The sequence below is a fragment of the Aotus nancymaae genome, unplaced genomic scaffold (assembly GCF_030222135.1).
Source record: "Aotus nancymaae isolate 86718 unplaced genomic scaffold, 86718_ANA_hifiasm-v0.15.2.pri h1tg000003l, whole genome shotgun sequence".
Taxonomy (NCBI): Eukaryota; Metazoa; Chordata; class Mammalia; order Primates; family Aotidae; genus Aotus; species Aotus nancymaae.
In genome coordinates, this window is record NW_026988414.1 from 21,933,300 (window position 1) to 21,951,063 (window position 17,764).

At 42.0% G+C, this 17,764-nt stretch overlaps 1 protein-coding gene across 4 annotated transcripts in view; it reads right to left on the reverse strand.

Moving 5' to 3' along the window:
* The window catches only part of PALM2AKAP2 (PALM2 and AKAP2 fusion), a 658,794-nt gene that overhangs the window by 283,946 nt on the left and 357,084 nt on the right, over positions 1 to 17,764 (reverse strand). For all 4 annotated transcript variants that reach the window (XM_064379031.1, XM_012439051.3, XM_064379027.1 and 1 more), the window contains one exon: positions 2,400 to 2,480. In XM_064379031.1, the coding sequence (XP_064235101.1) occupies positions 2,400 to 2,480 (81 nt within the window). The remainder of the gene's footprint in view (positions 1 to 2,399; positions 2,481 to 17,764) is intronic.

The window sequence follows — 17,764 nt, forward strand, 5'->3', positions numbered from 1 at the left end:
CCTATCCTTCAATCAGGCCACCCCTTCCTTATATCAAAACAACTGATTATAGTTATAGGGAGGATGAATTCAGAACAAAGAGAGGCAAGGTCCTGAGGGAAGTTTCACCTGGGCCACAGTGAGGCCTGAGGACCCTCTTCACCTTACCACTGACCCCACCTCACCAGCATACAGAAATTCAGGATGCCCCAAAGCTGGGGGGTCTCCCTGCAAGTAGTACCAGACAACCACCACCACCTTTGGAACCTCTGAGCTTTCCTTTTTCAGTATTCAAGGCAAACAACCCACCCTCATTCTGTCCACACAAGCCTTTCCCAGAGAGAGGCATGCAATGCACTGACCTCCACTTAGTAACTTATCATCACCTCCAGTCCTCCCCACCTCACCCACCTCCTACCCTGCAATAGCAAGGTTGCCATGGTGCGAGTGTTGAGCGTTCCCTCAGATAGCCAATCTCAGCAGCTGTGTGAGAATTTTACCAAGATAACCATAAAGAAGTAGCTGATTCCCTTGTTTCCAAGTCCTTGAGAAAAACCTCACTGCTTCCCCATATAAGACCAAGTAATATTAACTGTTGATTGGATGGATGGATAGATGGATGGATGGATGGATGGATGGATGGATGGATGGATGGATGGATAGATGAAAAATGAATAGATGTAATATCCACAGAATATAGTAATACTGCACCGGACATCAGCAATAAATGAGTCCTTGGTATCTTATTTAGCACCCAGGATCATGAGAAGAGAGACCAAAGAAAAAAAAAATCCCTTGATGTTTTGACATATGTTTATTCCCTGGCTAGGTTCAGGGAATACAAAAGCAAAGAACTACATTGAGCTTAAAGTGAGGCTGTCTAGCCAAAAGCAGCCTCTCTTTTCATTCAGTCCTTTTATTTAGAAGTTCACCTTTAACCAGAAATTCACTGAGGTTTTAGTACATGTTGGTCTCTTACAAGTACCATACTGAATGGACTGTACTCTGAGCCAGAGACCTCACTCTGTCCAGATTGACCTTGAACAATTCACTCAGTTCTATCAGTTGTTTTTAAGGCCCTCTCTCTGTGAGAAGAGGATACTAATTTTAGCCCACCATCCTCCCTCAGGAACGTTGTGGGGAAAGAGCAACAGCACATGGGATACATGCAAGCATCTACAAAGAAAGATCTGTCAATGAATTCATGTGATGAAAGAGAGAAACAGGCAATATCCTCAGTATCATGCTGCTTTTTTTCCTTTAAGCACATTTCTCTAGTTAAGGTTAATGGTAAACTGATAAACATGCTAAGCAGATATAGGTCATGCTGCTATTTTCAATCAGTAACTCGCTTGCTGCTGGTTCTCATTTTGGGAATTCATTTAGCACAATCCTGATTTCTAGAAAAGGATAGGGAAAAGTAGACATAAAGGTTTATCTTGTTGAAAAAAAATCCAAATAATTCATACTGAGCATCACCCAAAAGTCAGTGCCACCTTCCCACCCAGCCCTCTGAGCAATGCAGCTCTGTGCAGGCAATGTCACAGCGACATGAGGTGAGCAGGTTTTCCTACAAAAAAGCCCAGGAGCAGTCAAAGGCAAGCAGTAACTCCCGGCTGGCCATTGCAATGTGGTCACATCATTCTCTGAACATGTGAAAAGCAACATTCTGCAACCAGTGGGGTCCTTGTGACAGTGACAGAGCTTTCTCCTGGGCTGTAATCAATTACGATGCTTAAGTGCATTATATTTTAAAGAAAAAAATAAACAGCTCTTGTGTGCTGTCTCTGTTTCTCTGTCTCTCTCTCTTTTTAAGATGGTACAATGGAGACCCATCCAAGTCAAATCATTTCAAAGCCATCTTTGACCAACTGCTTGCTCTCAGAGAACACTTTCAGAATTGTTAAACTAGAACTAAAATAAATGAATAATCTGAAATACACAGTGTTGTTCTTTTATCAGATCACATTGTTTAATCTCCCTTTTCTGCATATCAAGAAAGGAAATAACAATTTTAAGTAAGAAAAAAAACAGTCTGTGAAATATATCTTTTGGAGCCTCTGAGCAAACACACCCAGCACCTATGCATGGGAGAAACAATCCTGAAACGCTGCCTCACCCACCCTGTGGAGTATTCTCATCCAGTTTCTATATATAGCCACCACACTTCACATGCACAAACCCTCCACCCTGTCCACATGCACACTGTCATCTTATGCTTGCAGAAATTGGAATGCTGTAATAATGCCCTGAATTTGAGAAATTCACAAGAAAAGCCAAGAGATGGTTTCCTCGATTGAATGAAAAAGGCTGGTTTGGTTGGCGGCAGCGCCTTCACGGCAGGGCAGGCACTGCCCCGCTCTCCGGAGTGTGATCTGCATGTCTAATAATGGAATAGGTTCCTGGGATCAGCCGCTTACCTTGGAATGCTGCAGCAGAAGTATCTGCTCGTCAAGCTGTTGTCGCTTGCCTTCTATTTCAGTCTGCCTCTTTCTTTTTTCCTTGAAAATAAAGAGAGAGAGGCTGTAAGAGTGGGTGGGTGTTGGCTCCAGAAATTTTAAGGCAGGAAGCAGCAGCAGCAGCAGCACACATCTGTGCAGACACTTCCAGAGACACCGGGCACACACGCAGTGTCACCTGCCCCACCGTCTCTGGGTGTGTTGCAAGCAGCAGCATCCTCCTAACATGTCTGCTGTAGGCTCGAAGAGTGGGAGAAATTCTCCTCACTCAGCCAGGCTGCAAGAATTTAATCCAAAAGAAAAGGCGGTTTCTATACACGCACACACAGACACACACACACACACACACACACACACACAGAGCCATGTTCTGTGCAGTGTTAATTTGGGCACAGAGAATAAAAATGTCTCAATCCAAAAGACAGAGGTTCTTAGAAACTGCAAATACCATAGAATAAAACAGTGGGAAATTCTGGGTGAGATTTATTTGATCAGAATCATAGACATAAATAATCCGATGTCATTTCCAATTTTATAGGACAAATCATCCAACAATGCAAATGAAATGGGTGATCTTTGCTGCCACTAGCCTTGGGCTAGCATTTCATGCGGGTGGGGCAGCTGAGGTTACGGTAAATATGAAGTCTGGAGTCTGTCTGGGTCCAGTTCCCAGCCCTACCGCTTACTACCCTGTCTGACTTCTGACAAGTTCTTCAACCTCCCTGGGTCTCAGTCTTCTCCTACATAAAGTGGAGATAATAACTGCACCCAAACCACTTGGTTGTGGAGTGGATTACATGAGATGATGTAATGTAAAAGGCTTAGAACAATATCTAGCACAAAGTAAGTGCTCAATCAATGTTATTTGCTCTTATTGTTGTAAGTTTACTTCTAGGTCACGCCTAGAAACTGGTTTTAAAGGGATGTATTTTCCTTGCATTTCCACCATAACCTTTCCATTACAGTGCACCCTTCATATTCTTCTTCTCTATACTTCTCCAGTGCAGACAATCAACAGCATATGAATGTGATTCATGAGAATAGAAAGACCTGCTCTTATGATAGTTTCCTTGTTAAAGTTCTGTTTCCAAAGTGTACAGGAGTGGTTTGCCGAGACATTTACTATACCGGAGCATTCTCTTTTACTCACATATGCAGGGAGAAACTTGTTAGACAAGACATAATGGCATTTGACAATACAACAGCCAAATCCTGGGGACAAGAACAACGTGGAAGCCAGGCTGCTGTGCTCGGTGTAAACGGAAGCTTTTATCTTATGTAGTTGCTGTGTTTCTGGGGTTATGATTGTACCACTGCTATTCAAATCAATGTAATAATAATGTGTGTTACCACCAAGGTTTTCTGTGCGATCCCCAGACTATATGAAATATTAGCTCATAATCTTAAGCCGCTAGAACATAATATCCAAGTCAGGGATATGATCTCCCTGACAAAGTAAGATGCATGAATATTTTAGGAATGTACCATTTACCGAAGAACTCCAATCAGTGGTGCATAATTGATGCTACTTAATCCCAGAGAGTGTGCAAGACCATATAATATATAACAGTAGATGGGAAAGGTGAGGCACAGTGGGAACAGCCCACCTACCCAGCATCTCAGAGATACCACATGATAAAGCTAGGGCTTCCAGGACCAGCTGCTCTCTCTACATTCTAGAATCTTTCAAGAGTAGGTTTACTGGACTTTGTCAGTCATTTTCACTGGCTGTCAAGATAGGTAGTTGTCCTACATTTGAATATAGAACCAAGATGTATGTCATAGATATGAGAGGCTGATGACTCAAGACCTCCACAAATATTGAGTAGCGTGTGTTCTCATTACATGTCTTGTCATTTCCAAACTGTTTCCAGGCTTTCCCACAGCTGTGACTTTGTTCCAACAGAAAGTTCTCACTCCAGAGATGCCCATCATCATACTGGTGAGCCATTCTCTGAGCAGAATCAAACTTACCAGGCAGTACAAGCATTGGACCTTTACATGCTCAAGCAGCAGGCTCATCAGTGATCACTATAACTGATGTGGTCATGAAGGTTGTAGATTTCAAGTTAGTCCTTTAAGAATGGGCAGGATTTAGGGCCAGGCACAGTGGCTCATGCTTGTAATCCCAGCATTTTGGGAGGCCAAGGCAGGCAGATCACCTGAAGTCACAAGTTCAAGACTAGCCTGGCCAACATGGCGAAACCTCATCTCTACTAAAAATATAAAAATTAGCCAGGCATGGTGATGCATGCCTGTAATCCCAGATGCTTGGCAGGCTGAGGCAGGAGACTCACTTGAACCCAGGAGGGGGAGGTTACAGTAAGCTAAGATCATGCCACTGCACTCAAGCCTGGGCAACAAAGTGAGACTGTCTCAAAAAAATAAAAAATGGGTAGGATTTAGGTAGATACAAATGGGCAATACATTGCAGACAAAAAGAACTAGGTGAGCAAGGGTAGAAATGTACTGCATATTCCAGGGACAATGAGGAGGAAAGTCTAACTGGGTGCAGGGCTCGCCTTTAGGAACAGAGATCAATGACTCAAAAGATTGGCTAGGAGTACACCATGGAGGGCCATGAAATGCCAGGCCAAGAATTTTAGATTTTTATTGCATGGACAAGGCAATGTCATTGCAGGGTTCTAAGCTACAGAATGATATTGCGAAATGGCATTTTAGGAACATTAATCTGGTATTCACGTATAAAGCAGATTAAAAGGGGCTGGTACACTTTTCTTGTAAAGGGAAAGTAAATATTTTAGATTTTGTGGGACATACAGTGTCTGTCACAACTACTCAATGCTACCATTGTAGTTCAATAGCAGTTCTGGACAATATTTAAATGAATGAATGTGGCTGTGTTCTAATAAAACTTTATTTGCAAACACAGGTAGTAAGCCAGATTTGGCCCATGGGTCCTAGTTTGCTGACCTCTGAATTCAAATATCATTTAAGTGCCTTAGGAGGATGCTCCATTCACCTAGGTGTGCTGTGAGGATGGATGAACTAACAAACTTCCTAGCTTAGAGTTGTACCAATCAGAATGGAAAGAGAAGGACAAATGCAAGAAACAGAATTGATGAGACTCAAGACTAACAGGATCTGGGGGTGAGGCAAAGTGGTGTTTTGGCTTTGAGTCACACGGACCAGAAGAGTGCTGGTGCAGGAAGAGGCAATAGTGGGAAAGCAGTCAGGCTGAGCCCATTTGTGTTGTAGTTCTACATTCCCCTTGAGGAAACTCCTTATTGGGAGTTTATTACTATTATTGGGTTAGAATATGGAACTAAACAGTTGTTAGCATATACAACCAGGCAGCGGCATTAGCATGTTTACATCTGCATTCTGACTGATGACCCTGGGCCTGGCCTCATGACAAAGACCCACTGTGCATCCATAGCTGTTGCAAGATTCTTTGACTACTGGAGCTCCCTTTCACAGTGATGGCTTTTTTTTTTTTTTTTTTGAGACAGAGTCTCACTCTTGCCCAGGCAAGAGTGCATTCCTGCACACCCAGGAATGCAGTGGTGCGATCTCAGCTCACTGCAACCTCTGCTTCCTGACTTCAAGCGATTCCCCTGCCTCAGCCTCCCAAGTAGCTGGGACTACAGGTGCGTGCCACCACACTTGGCTAATATTTGTATTTTTAGTAGAGATGGGGTTTTGCCATGTTGGCCAGGGTGGTCTTGAACTCATGACCTCAGGTGATCTGCCTGCCTTGGCCTCCCGAAGTGCTGGGATTATAGGCATGAGCCACTGAACCCAACCCACAGTGATAATCTTAAAGTCACTTCTAGGTGGACAAGAGGCAAGCAGCCCATGCTCAGAATTAGATATGAGTCAAATGACAACACATTTGCATAGGACACCATTCAGGAACTCACTTTCAGTTTCTGACCCTTGTTTGATGGCTGAGATCCAAGCTGTGCTCCTCACCTGGCGAGCCCACTGGTCTCCAGATTTATCCTTCCCTTAACCAGGACAAAACCAGTAACTCTTGGGCCCTTCATTCTCGTCAACTCTACAACTCTACCTCTTCTTTGAGCTGCAGATCCCTATACTGAACTGCCAACTGTTCATAGTCACTCCCCCAAACTCGAACGCATGCAGTCACCATCTCAAGCAACGCCCCACCCTCTACCTTCACACCTGTTCCTTCTTCTATATGTTTCATCTCAGCAAATGCCCCCACTCAAGTCAGAAATCTAAGTCATCCTAGACACTAACTTTCTTGAAAGACCAAGTCATGTTGATTCTGCTGGCCAGTTTCCACATCTTTTGCTTCCCCACTATAACCTTAAGTACTGCCTTAACACTCCCTCCTTCATCTCCTACCTGCACATGGAGACTATTACATATTAGTATCTGTAGCACACCACAGAACTGACTCCAGCTGGTTTACTGTGGTGGTTTCCCTATTAGTCTCCCTGCCTCCACTCTTGGCTTCTCCAAGTCAATCTCCACACTGCTGCCATAGTGATATTCTAAAATGGAAATCTGACCGCCCCCATCCCTTGTCTAAAACCAGGGATGTCTCTCCATTGCCTACAGTGCAAGGAGCAGGTTCCCTAGCATGGCCAATGAGGCTCCTGTCAATCTCATAGCTTCATCTTAAGCCATGGCCCCTACCATGCTCCAACCTCAAAGACTACTTCTAGCCTCCTGATCTTCCAGGCTGGTTCATGTCCTCTTAGTTTTGCTCTTGTTGCTTCCTCTAACAATAACAGATGTCCTTTGCTGCTTCATTTGACAAAAAATATTCATCTATGACAGAACAGTTTAAATATCAATAAAGCTTTGGTGAACATCCATCAATTTTGATCTGCCTAGTCTTCTTTCCTTTGGGGAAACACATCTACCCTCACTGTGAATGGCTCTTTGGGAAATGCCAGTCATGGTTAGCTCATTCCTGCTGCCAGGACTTGTATGCGAGCCAGGTTAGGCCTATCATGCTACCTTATCTCTTTGCAACAGCCATCGATCCAAGGGATGGCTAAGTGAACTGAGTAAGACCAATTAGAGACATTTCTAGGGACAGACACATGGATACCAGGAGAGAAGTAAAAAAAAAAAAAAAAATTACCACTAGGATTAAGCTGAGATAATATACTTCTGACTAGCAATTTTTCCAAGTCACATAAAAGAGATGCATCTACCTTGAAGAAAATAAAGTCAACATGCAGAGGGAGGCAGAGTTGAAAGCGAAATCCCACTACATTGTTTGAGTCCCAGATCTTGTCATGCATGAAGCCAGAACCATCCCTGGGCCTCCTAAATTATATATACTAATAAATCTCCCTTTTTCTTAAGCTAGTTTGAGTGATGTTTCTACCACATACAACTCAAAGAGTACTGACAAATACAGAAGCTTTTTCTGTTCCCTCCAAATAGATCACATCACTCCCTCCTTTCTCTGCCCTCCTCGCAGGCTGTGGATTTTTCACTGTAGCTCCTTATATACTTAACTATGTACACATCTTCTCTCTAACAAACTATGGGCTCCCTGAGGACAAGGATCTTGGCTGACACATCTCTAAAACCTACAACATGGCATGACGAATACATGTAATATATGCTTGGTGAGCATCTCTGAGTGTTCTATCCTTTTTTTCTCTCTTCTAACTGTGTTTCTGTATGTCCATATCCCTCATTCAAATGCATTACAAATTTGTACTCCATGACTTCAATAGAAACAAAATATGTTATTAAAAACACATTAGCCATCAGTCCATAAGACCAGAAGTGTCCTAACGCTAAAGACATTAACCCACATGAAATAAATTACTGTTGCTATGCATATGAGGAAAGAGTTGAAAAGGCTAATTCTGGGAAAGAGTCATGGAAAGCTTATTCTGGGGAAAAAGGCTGGGGGAAGTGGAAATTCCAGGGAAAAGCATAATGAGCTGACAGTAGCAAACCATTCAGGGTAGTGTGCCTCAAGAGACATCTGGAAGGACGTGATCTCAATCCATTAGGAAGATTTCCAGATTCCTCCACTATCTGGGAAGCCTAATAAGCTACTTTCACTCTCTTTCTATAAATTATATATTTCCTGGCAAGTATTTTCTGGAAGGAGTATAACATTATGAACACGTAAACTATTGTTAAAGAGCATCCATAGAGAATGGGGCGCACTCTGTTCAATTAACATGATGAGAAGGCAGGTATGATAAGTACGTGTCATTATGGAAGCCTATTTCCACCTTTTTGCTCCTTGAGACTCCCTCTTCTCTCTTGCTGACTGGGCTGCAACTGGGGCACTCAGGGATGCCAGGCTGTGGCTGGGGACAAGGTGGGTGTCCCAGCTGAGTTAGTGAGAAACCGGGAGAGAGGGGAAGAGGCTAACTAAGCAGGGAAGGTAGTCAGAGGCAGAAATAGGGTGTTTCCTCTCCTCCACTGAAATGCCGTTCTGACTTGGGCTGATACCTGGCGCCCCAGGGCACAGCAGTGGGAAGGGACTAGAAGACCTACTCAAGGCCCTGTTGCCATCATGAGATCATAGAACTTAGACAAGAGGAGGGTAAAGAAAATACATTAAGTTGTAAATGTTACAATCTTTATTCTTCCTATTGCTAAATGAAGAGATTTCAGCTTTGACTTCCTTCCATGCGAGCTAAAGGGAATTTTGTTTAAAATTCCCTTTAGGGGAAAGGTTCCCTGCCCCAAACCTTTTAAATGACTTTTTGCCAGCAGGTTCCCAGGCTTTTCCAATGCAGAATCAGAGAAAGAGGAAATACGAAAAACTGTGTGAAACAGACTGTTTTATATAGTTGCACTTGGAAAGGGAATGGTGGGGGACACTATTTAGGGGGGAAAAATGAAGATCCAGAAAAGGAAAGAAGCGATGTAGAAGTAAATCACTGAAATGGGTCAGAGACAGTTTAAAGATCAGGAGTTTAAAATGAAAAGGCTGAGATATTAAGGCCAGGAAATCAGGAAAAGAGAATCTTGAGATATTTTACTGTGGCTTATAAAATGATTCCTCTCTGATGTTCTCCAGAAGATTCCAGTAAGGATACTGAAATTACTTTGGCCAACTAGCCTGTGTTTCTTTGAATACGACTTCATGCTGAAATTGGATTGCCAGGGTGTCTAGGTTTTACATGGGTTACACAAAGAAATAAGGTGACATTTTGAGAATTAAATTATGAAAAATCAACTTGCAAGTGGGGACCCAACAAGCTTTTTCTACAAAGAAATCACAGTGTCGGCCAGGCACGGTGGCTCACGCCTGTAATCCCAACACTTTGGGAGGCCGAGGCAGGTGGATCACGAAGTCAAGAGATCGAGACCATCCTGGTCAACATGGTGAAACCCCGTCTCTACTAAAAATACAAAAAATTAGCTGGGCATGGTGGCGCGTGCCTGTAATCCCAGCTACTCAGGAGGCTGAGGCAGGAGAATTGCCTGAACCCAGGAGGCGGAGGTTGCGGTGAGCCGAGATAGCGCCATTGCACTCCAGCCTGGGTAACAAGAGCAAAACTCCGTCTCAAAAAAAAAAAAAAAAAAAAAATCACAGTGTCATCTCAGGCATGGTTATAATTACCTATTTAACACTACTGTAGAGTCAATGCTATTTACATGTCTGAGGGGGAAAAAAGAATGGTCTGTCTAAAAACTGAAAACCTGAGTAATCAAGCATAAAAAAAAATTGAAGAGGTGCTCACTCAGCTTTGTCCAATCGCCTGTCCAGCTAACAAGTAATGCTGAGTTTGCTCAGCAGACACATCCCTGTTCGAGATCAGTTATCTCATCTCAACACCCTCAGATATTAAAACTCACTCTCCTGGCTGTATCTTCAAGGTCACCAATCATAATCCTGATTTCTATTCAGGCTTCCCACGTAGTTAGCTAAATGGAGAGATGGCACTTGCTAAGACCCCTGCAGTGTCCATCCACTAAAACATGAATAAACAGGCACTTAGGTTTGTAGATAAGTAGATTGAAAGCTAAGTTGGTATGTGATTTTCTGATCCACCAAAACTAAGAAATAAAACTCAGAGCCAGTTTAAATGATAACTTTAAAAGGCTTGGTCAGAAGGACAATAAGGTAGGTTTCCTATGTTGTTCTGCCTAGCCGTGTGCCCATTTAACCTGCAACATCACTATGGAAAGTGGATAATTCCACAATTCTATTCATTCCTCGCTGCTTAGTTTAAATCAGCATTTTCGTTTACGTAACTTCTTTTTTATTCAACTATTTGGCCTTGAGCTTGCCATCTATCTGCAAAAGAGGGAACTGCCTGCTTTGTATGCTTTTCTGTAATCACTTACTTTTAAATTTTGTATTGACATATCATATTTGTACACATTTGTTGGGTATATGCAATATTTTGTTACATGGATAGGATGTATAACAACCAGGGTATTTAGAACATCCACCATCTCATGTATTTATCATTTCTTTGTGCGGGGAATATTTTTAGTCCTCTCTTCTAGCTATTTTAAAATATAAAATACATTATTGTTAACTAAAGTCACCTTACTGTGCTATCCAACCTTAGATCTTATTCCTTCTACCTAACTGTATGTTTGCACCCATTAACCACGCTCTCTCATCCTCCACCACACACACTCCCTTCCCCACCTCTTGTAACTTATCATTCTACTTTCTACCTTCATGTTTCATTTGTAATAAAAACAATATGGTCAAGATAATTTTTAAAAGAAAAAGAAGGCATGGATTAGTTTGAGCCTCAATACTGGCTTTTAGAAGGGGTAATTTAACACCCAAAACCTTAAGAAACATCCCATAAAATTTAGATGCAATATTATCATTCATCTCACCCTATCAATATATCTGGCCTATCAGTGTCAAGTCAAATGCACAACACAGCAGAGTTTCCACTTAGGGTCCTTTATAGATACTTTATAGCCCATATGGATTGTATCTTAAGTCTGTTTTTAAGGTCTGCCCATGGTATGACCCTTTAAGTATGTATGTATATATGATTTATATATGTATGTATATGTGTATTTATTGAGACGGAGTCTGACTCTGTCCCCCAGGCTGGAGTGCAGTGGTGTGATCTCAGCTCACTGCAACCTTCCACCTTCTGGGTTCAAATGATTCTCCTGCCTCAGCCTCCTGAGTAGCCGGCATTACAGGCGCATGCTACCACGCCTGGCTAATTTTTGTATTTTTAGTAGAGACAGGGTTTCACCATGTTGGTCAGACTGGTCTTGAACTCCTGACCTCGTGATCCGCCTGCCTCGGCCTCCCAATGAGATGGGATTACAGGTGTGAGCCCCTGTGCCCGGCCCCCTTTGAGTAATTATTTTGTCATATAGCTGCACTTTTGCTTTGATGGTCATAACATCAAATTCTTTGCTAGGAGAGCTTCCCTTTGGTTTCCCCTGAAGACCAAGATGGGCTCTGATGAGAAAGTAAGACCTGCTTTATGACATCACATTGATAAGCCCCTTGTGGTGGCAAATGGTAGGCAGAATGGCAGAGGACTCTCAAAAAGTCCCAAATGCCAGGAATATCAGAATCAAACTGTCCCAAAGAATGTGATCTCCATCTCATCACTCTCTGTGTGTCGCCTTATTCCTGCCATGAAGGCTTGTGAGCATTGAACTAGGAGTCAGGAGATCTCGTATCAGGTAGTGGCTCTACCACCAACTCCCTGAGTGACTTAGACAAGACCCTTATTGTTTCTGGGCCTTGGATCCCCCACCTGTGAAATGAGTAGGTTGGGTCAGCTTAGCTCTAAAGTTCCTTCAGCATCACTAACATTCCTCAATACTAAGGAGAACAATGATCTCACACCTTCCATACTGTCACAGGTGCCCTTCCTGAGTTATAAAGTCATGTTAGCGAACATTTACAGTGCTTACTGTGTACCAAGCACTGTTCTGTGTGATGAACATCTTTAATCTTCACAACAACCTGATGAGTTAAGGACTTTCATTATCCCCATGTTACAGAGGAGAAAATGGAGGCACAGGAAGATACAGAGACAGGATCACATGGAAAGTAAGCATCAGACAATTGGAACTCAGTCTGAAATGCTGAAATAGAACTACTGTAAAATGCCACTGCAGGACTGAAATGAGAAACAGCAGAGATGGAACCAAGCACATCACCTGGTAGAGTGCAGGGACTTAATGAATGAAGGTGCTTCCTTTCTACCTAGCACCAAGTTTTTGGCTTAGGATTTTGTCTAAACAACTGCAATTTACTCATGCAACCAAAATTCAGTTGTATACCGGTTGAGCCTAATAATCACAATGATGGTGGTGGTATAAACCATAATGGTAAGAATAATTACGGCGACTGAGTTTATTGATGCCTTGCTATGTGTCAGGCATTATAGTAAGAACTGCCTTTCAGTTTTTCACTTAATCCTCATCACATTCTGAGGTAGGTACTTTAATATCTTCAATTTTATGGATGAAACAACTAAAATTTAGCTACCATAAGTGAAGTACCCAAAGTCATGAGCTAAGAAGTGGTTAAACAGGACTTGAAACTTAAACAGTCTGACTCCAGAGTACTTTACCATGAAAAGAGACATGTTCAGACCAACTTTTGTTTGGCTCTGAGTGAATTCCACTCAGGACACATGAAACCTATTACCTCGCCACCTACACATTTAACTGCCAAAAACCATCCAGAGCAAATGAGCTATTGAAAATGCAAAACATCTTGATGTTAAATCCCTCCACTCTTCAAAAGAAGGAGGCCTCTTACATTTGTGAGCATTTCCCAATTTCAAACAAAAACAGGTCAAGGCTGTGTTGGAACCTTCAGCAATGCCTGGTGAACCAATATATTCTTTCTTTCAATCCCTGTAGAAGACATCTCCATGGGGATCAAATAGTGTAATGAAAAGAACAAATGCAAAATATTTCTCTCCCATTTGAACTTTTCATCTGAAAGTAACTACTGCAGATGAGGCAGCAGCTGGGAAGGTTCTCAATTTACCAAGAATGGAGGAAATGCTCTAAATCCAGGATCTCTGGATATCAGAATATGTCTCCCCAAAATTAGAGGACAGGAGGAGGAAGGGGCAGGGACAGGAGGAGGAAGGGGTGGATAGATCCAGTGGGTTAATAGGCCTGTCTTAGGAAGATATGCCAGACCTGGAGGCAATGTCTCAGGGCAGGAAGTAGGAGTGGACACTGCATGGACCTCACAGTAAGCAGCACTCCCATTGGCTGCTCGTGGTTCCCATAGTCACAGGCCACAGAACAGGAGAGGGGATGGGGCACAATTGAACATAGCTGTCGTGGCTGGAAATGCAAAACAAAACAGTGTGCACAAAAATAGAAAGGGAACACAATGTGCAGCATTCTGATGACAACAAAGGAATGCAAACTCCAAGAAATTAGCATAATTCCAAACAGAAGACATACACCCCTTTTCTGACTTTGACAAATCATGTTTTTGTTTGTTTCTTAGATGCCAGTATCTGGTGAATATTTCTGATCTGTATTCATTTTTAATATAGAAAGGTATAAAGAAGGAAACACCAATAGTCTATAATCTCCCTGCTTAGATAAATGGAGTAAACATTTAAAAATATAAATAAAAGTAATAAATGTGCAGGGTGAAAAAATTCCACCATCCACACAGGAATAAAACAAACATTTGATTCTCTCTTCACCTCATCCCTATCAGCTTGTTCCTTCAGGCAACAATTCCTATTAGCTCTTCATGTATCCTACCAGAAAAAAAATGGATACACCAACATGTTATATGTTGTAGTCTTTTATTCTTAACACAAAAGACCTGCCCTTCAGCTTACTTTCTTCACTTAGCGATCTATCTTAGAGATTTTACTATTTCATCAGCACATGGAATCCCACCACATTCTTTGCAACTACTGCATGGCGGTTCACAGATGTGGCTTAATTTACTTTACCAGTCTGCTGCTAATAGATAATTTAGGTGGTTCCCAGTGGTTTGTTTGCAATTATAGACAGGGCTGCAATGAATCTTCCTCTATATTCCTCTTAGAGGTCCTTTTGTGATTCCATCTATAGGGTGAATTTCTAGCAGCAGAACTGCTAAGTCAAGGATTTGGACACTTAAAACTCTAATAGGGACAAATTGTCCTCCAAAAAACATTTTCTCAGGGTTTTAAATGACACAAATCTGAGCAGAAAATAAAACTCGACCAACTAATAAGAGTTTTGACAGTTTCCCATCTTGTTAGTTATATCTCTCGGGCCCAATGGGGTTTTAAATGAAAGAAAATATCTACCACTTTGTGAATAATTGCAATATTTTAAAAACATATTGGGGTAATTTGTCCTTATCATAGACTGTTACTGTATCTTTCCAGGTTAAAAAAAAATGATAATTTGCTACCTTAAGAACAGAAGTCTATTGTAACTCCATCAGTCTCCCATGAAGAATCAACACTGTACTTTTCCTCCTTGCCCACTTGTCTATAAGGAAAGAGGGTTTATTCCTTTTGTGGTTGTTGGTGTCCTCCAATGGTTTAAAAGTAGAAAAATTTTGAGGGCCAGATGCTGTGGCTTATGCCTGCAATCCCAGCATTTTGGGAGGATGAGGTAGGTGGATCACAAGGTTAGAAGTTCGAGACCAGCCTGGCCAACATGGTGAAACGCTGTCTTTACAAAAAATACAAAAATTAGCTGGGTGTGGTGGTATGCACCTGTAATCCCAGCTACTCAGGAGGCTGAGACAGGAGAACCGTTTGAACCTGGGAGGTGGAGTTTGCAGTGAGCCAAGATTGAGCCATTGTACTCCAGCTTGGGCAACAGGGTGAGACTCTGTCTCAAAAAAAGTACAAAAATTTTCATCCACCAAAACAATTTCTAGATGGATTCAGGCAATGTAAAAAGTGAAAACATGAGAAAATAGAGTGACTGTCTGATTTTAGGATGGAAGAAGACTTTAAGAACATAAAGCACAGAAAGAAACCACAATCCACAAAACTGACGGACTTCATTACACCCTCCTCAAGGGCAGAGACCATGTCTCTCATTCGTGGTTTCTCTCTCTTGTCTAGAATCAAGCCTAACACACAATGGGCCTGAATCAGTATTTATTGATGAATGAATGATTGAAAATGTATAAATAAAACACAGCCATTAAAGATAAATTCTTTTAAGGTTGGAAGCAGTGGATCATCCCTGTAATCCCAGCACTTTTGGGAGGCCAAGTTGGGCAGATGGCTTGAGCTCAGGAGTTCAAGACCAACCTGGGCAACATGATGAAACCCCATCTCTACAAAAAATGCAAAAATTAGCCAGTCATGGTAGCACAGGCCTGTAATCCCAACTACTCAGGAGGCTGAGATGGGAGAATTGTTTAGGCTCAGGAGGTAGAGGTTGCAGTGTGAGATTATGCCACTACACTCCGGCCTGGGGACACCATGAGAACCTGTTTCCAAAAGAAAAAAAAAAAGATAAATTCTTTTAACAACTGGCTACAGAACAGCATGTTCAATATTATCTCATTTTTATAAAAAGTAAATGCATGTGTATGTACATGCATATAAATGATCGTGCTACAGCTCTACCTCTGGATAGATGCTAAATATCAACATAGGTTATATCTACATGGTAGGATTTGGAATGTTTTCATCTTTGCTCTTTATATCCTTCTGTGTTTTCTAATATTTCTATGTGAACCTGCCCTTATGAGGTCGGCTTACATGGAAAATGTAATATACCAAGCTTAGATTAAACCACAGCATGTGAACCACTCCTTAGACACCCTGATCCTCAGCATCTTCTGAAGAAGTAAGTGGAAGCCAAGAGGAATCATCACCAGTGACAGTTGCCTGTGGCCAGAGGGATGTTCCTGAGAAGCTGGGATCAGGAACTCTTGCATACTTTGTAGTTTAAACCTAAATAGATATGTTTCCTAATTCAGAATCCTCAGCTGATGATGGCATATCCAGAGCTCTTTCTCAATGCTACTTCTTCCTGCCTTTCTCCTTATGTTTCCTCTTTAGTGGTGACCAAAGTCTAAAACAATGCCCCCAGGGACAGGGAAGTGGCACTAATCTGCTGGTGGTGACCCTGCTGGGTCTCAGGCTTTGAGAGGTTAGATAACTTGCCCCTAGATCCCCCAGTTATGAAGTGTTAAGACCAGAATTCAAAGCTGTCTGTCTGGTAACTGGGACCTTAGCCTCTGGAGTAGCTGGGATTACAGGTGCCTGCTATCATCCCTAGCCAATTTTTGTCTTTTTAGTAAAGACAGGGTTTCACCACATTGGCCAGGCTGGTGGTTCAGCAAGGAACAAGGGGAAGGTACTGCTTCTCACTGAGGACAGCAAATTTCTAGCAAAGATGTCGTTTAGGATAAGGTGATTAAACAAGCAAGATAAAAGATTGCTGCGGTTATAGGGACAGCTCCAAGGGTCCTGCCACCACCAGGTGCTTGGCTGAGCCCTACTCTAGTCCTAGAAGAATAAGAAAAGCTTCATAGGGTTGTTTGAGTCAGCAAGGGCCCATCTAGGATGCTCCAGTAGGAAGCTCCAGTTAAAGCAAGAATCAGCACCAAGTTCAGAGAAGCCAAGACCCAAACAGCAGAGCTCAGCTTTAGGTCAAGAACAAATACGAAACACTGTAGTTTAAAAACTAGAATACCCAGTGTCGAGTATAGTGAGGGGAAGCTGGTTTTTTATTCCCTGCTGGTAGTGGTAGAATCTTTCTGGAGGATAATTTGGCAGTCATATAGAATAGTAAACACTTTCAAGTTTCCATGTCATTTGAAAGAGACATTTCACTTCTAGGAATTTATTCTAAAGGGGGAAGTTCTGCCAATGAGCAATGCTTTTGCTTAATGATATTTACTGCAGAATTGCTTCTAAAAAAGGGAAAGAGAGACCTAAGCATTAAACCACAGATGTTTGCTTAAATAATCTATGATATATACCATTATGCAGTCATTACAAATGAAGCTGTAGAAGAATACATGAAATAGAAAGAAATTCTCAATATAGTCAATTTAAATAGCAAAGAGTATGCTCAATATAATTTCACTTTGAAAAGAAAAAAGTACAGTTATGGAAAAGAATGAAAAATTATACATTGAAATGCCAAAGGTTTTGTCACTAGCAATGTAACTTGAGTTGAGAGTTGCTGATAATTGCTGCTAAACAGCGTCATCGTCACAGTAATTGTGAAAAGGTATGGGGGATGAGAGTGTTTACAGGTGCCAGGTGCAGTTCTGAGTGCTTTATATGAACTACCTCATCAACCCTCACTGCAACCCTGCGGGGAAGCTTCTATTATCCCTCCATTACAGATGAGGACACTGAGGCTTTGAGAGGTTAGGTAACTTGCCCCTAGATCCCCCAGTTATGAAGTGTTAAGACCAGAATTCAAAGCTGTCTGTC